The sequence below is a fragment of the Branchiostoma belcheri genome, unplaced genomic scaffold (genome assembly GCF_001625305.1).
Source record: "Branchiostoma belcheri isolate BF01 breed outbred unplaced genomic scaffold, Haploidv18h27 scaffold32, whole genome shotgun sequence".
Taxonomy (NCBI): Eukaryota; Metazoa; Chordata; class Leptocardii; order Amphioxiformes; family Branchiostomatidae; genus Branchiostoma; species Branchiostoma belcheri.
This window is the reverse complement of record NW_017803932.1, coordinates 36,263-39,210: the sequence shown is the minus strand read 5'-3', so window position 1 is coordinate 39,210 and position 2,948 is coordinate 36,263. Positions and strand designations below refer to the sequence as shown.

At 44.8% G+C, this 2,948-nt stretch overlaps 1 protein-coding gene across 1 annotated transcript in view; it reads left to right on the top strand.

Moving 5' to 3' along the window:
- Nucleotides 1-61: 61 nt before the first annotated feature.
- Nucleotides 62-2,948, top strand: part of LOC109474964 (5'-nucleotidase-like) — a 12,635-nt gene continuing 9,748 nt past the window's right edge. The window contains exons 1-7 of the mRNA XM_019775458.1: nt 62-858; nt 1,203-1,330; nt 1,492-1,577; nt 1,732-1,833; nt 2,084-2,170; nt 2,267-2,470; nt 2,811-2,933. Of these exons, the coding sequence (XP_019631017.1) occupies nt 415-858; nt 1,203-1,330; nt 1,492-1,577; nt 1,732-1,833; nt 2,084-2,170; nt 2,267-2,470; nt 2,811-2,933 (1,174 nt within the window). The 5' untranslated portion in view covers nt 62-414. The remainder of the gene's footprint in view (nt 859-1,202; nt 1,331-1,491; nt 1,578-1,731; nt 1,834-2,083; nt 2,171-2,266; nt 2,471-2,810; nt 2,934-2,948) is intronic.

The window sequence follows — 2,948 nt, the reverse complement described above, 5'->3', positions numbered from 1 at the left end:
GATCTCGTATTGCGCTCCTGCCCACCCGAAAGTTGCCGCCCCCGAGGGGACCAAAACCAGGCTATCACGTTTCTTGTGTACACAATGTCATGTATTTCGTCAACCTCCTTGTCAGGAGAGAATGTAAAACAGGGAGGTAGCAGACCGAATTCTTTTGCTAGACGTGACGCATTACTGCCTGACGGGGGTGTGAGTATTCTTGTCTCATGATGACGCTAGCTGTTTAGAACGTTTACTTGTACATCGTTTCCTGACAACCGATTTACCTGACCAAATATAGTCAGGGGGCATTTGAAAGGTTTCATCACGACTTTTATCTCATCCGCACTTAATGACTATAGCTAGCTATATGTGGCATCGGAATTACCCAGCACTTTGCAAATAAAGGTTTTTCTCAGTCTACTTCCTCCCGTGATGCAACGGAAACTTCTCAACTCATTATTTTACCTACAGTACGCACACACACACACACGCACACTTTGTTTAAGCAAACGTTGCTTTGCGGCTTGCCATATTTTGTTGCGGTTTCCAGATAAAACGATGTGGCGTTCTTTCGTTCTCCTGCCTTTCCTTTTAGCAGGCAACCTTGTTCTTTCGTTCAACCTGTCTATCCTGCACACCAACGATGTCCACTCCCGTATCGAGGAGACCAATGCGTTCGGCGGCAGGTGCCGGCCGGGCCGACCTTGTTTCGGAGGAGTCGCCCGCCTGGCCAGCAAAGTTCGAGAAGTCCGGAGTGTTGACGATAACGTGCTTTTGCTTGATGCCGGCGACTGGTTTCAGGGGACGCTATGGTACTACTTCTTTAAGAGCTCCGTCTTGGCACATTTTATGAACGCACTGCGGTACGATGCCATGGTAAGTTTTTTTTAAAAACAATATTTGTGGACAAATGTAGCTATAGAGCTTTCTAAGTATCAGACTTTTGACAAAGTACATATCTATAAGCTCTGGATTTTATCCAACCATTTTCACTCCATCTGGCGTCGAGAACTTCAACTTTGAAACATTGGAACAACGTTTTGTAACAGCTGGTAATAACAAAGTGTAGCCACCTACCTCAGTGTTTACATAATGCTAGACTGCGAACTCATGTCCATACACACTTAGTGAGTGGAAATACCCTTACAACAGGGGGAATGTCAGTATCACTGACTTGAGTCTCTTTGCTAGTAAAAAGTAACCCGGTATCTATACTTCAGACTATCGGCAACCACGAGTTTGACGACGGAGTGGGAGAACTGGGCGCTTTTCTCAGAGAGGTGAACTTTCCTGTAGTGAGCGCCAACATAAACGCCAGCAGGGAACCAGAGCTTCGATCTCTCTTCAGGTTAAACATCTTATCTTATAATCCCTTAATCGTTTCATTCATGAAAACAGTATTCATTCTGCCATCACAACCCCAGAAGATCATTTTTATACATAACATTCCAACTTTTTGTATGCCTCCGTGGATCATTAAATTAAATCTCTTATTCCCGTTGCATATAGCCCTTCAGTCGTCCTGAACGTGAGCGGAGAATATCTCGGCATTGTTGGCTACACGACTACAGATACACCCTTTATCTCCGACCCGGGTTAGTTATCGTTATCAAGTCCAGTCATCAGCAAGAGTGAGATAATTGCAAAATGTGAGATAATTGCAAAATAAATCCGTAAAATTGACAATTGGCTAGCAAACGTCCGTTTCTGAGATTTAATCTCAAACACATACACTGTCCTTGCTTACAGGAGATAATGTGGTGTTTACCGCGCTTGTGGAGTCGGTGCAGGCTGAGGTAGACAAACTACTGGACCAGGGAATCAACAAAATCATTGCCTTAGGGCATGCAGGTACGAGATACAGTGTACTTCGGCACTGAGGCTGTCTACAGTTACAGGCTATCGCTACGTACAGCGCTAAACATGAGACTTGCATTGCTAAGATGGCGGTATACAGAACAGGGAATGTGCATGTAGTACTGACCCGTACTTAAAATTCTAGAATTGTAATTCTAGAATTAACTTCATGTGTAAAGGCATTGTTAGCATTTTTTAAAGTAAAGGACATTGAAACACATTTTTGTTTGGCTTTCATGTACAGGAATATTCGTGGACCAGGAAGTGGCCTCACGTGTGCGTGGAGTGGACATCGTGGTTGGAGGACACACCAACACATTCCTATACACAGGTACTGTGAATAGAAAGTATCATAGTCCCTATAAACCAATTTTGTAACGTTTACGGAATGGCATTTATAAGATAATCCGCTTGCTATCTGTTGTAGGTCCACCTCCATCGACAGAAGAGCCTTATGACGTGTACCCTATCGCTGTGTACCCGGACCACGACCCCACCAGCCCCGTACTAGTGGTGCAGGCGTACGCCTTCGGGAAGTACCTGGGACACCTCAGGGTGACCTTTGATGACGACGGTAAAGTTAGGCAGTGGGACGGGAACCCAATTCTTTTGGACGACACAGTCCCGAAAGGTAAAAAAACTACTTTATGTTAACTAGAAATCATAGATTAAAGGCGAGCGGACTGTTCCTTCCAGGCACGATTTAGCACATTGTGCATATGATAGTATTAAGCCTTCTAAGGGATTTGAAAAGCTTTGAAAACATTTACTTTTGAACATACAAATCATTACAATGCACAGTGATATCTTTGAAGCCTGATCAGTAATGAAGCCTGGGTGCTGGACACATTTTACACTACGTCCGAGCGCACAACGTTCCGGCTCAAAAAATTATTGCGAAAAATTCTCTTGTAATGTCCATCCATGCCGTATTGCATGTAACTTTCCAACACGTGTTTTCGCTTCAACAGATGCCAACATCTCCGCCGAAGTGGCCAGGCTGGCGGCACAACTCGCCAACAAGACGGAGCAGTCGGTGGGGACAACACAAGTGGTCCTTGGCGGGGAATGTGATTTTGGGGAGTGCAACATAGGTTCGCAGCTTGTTT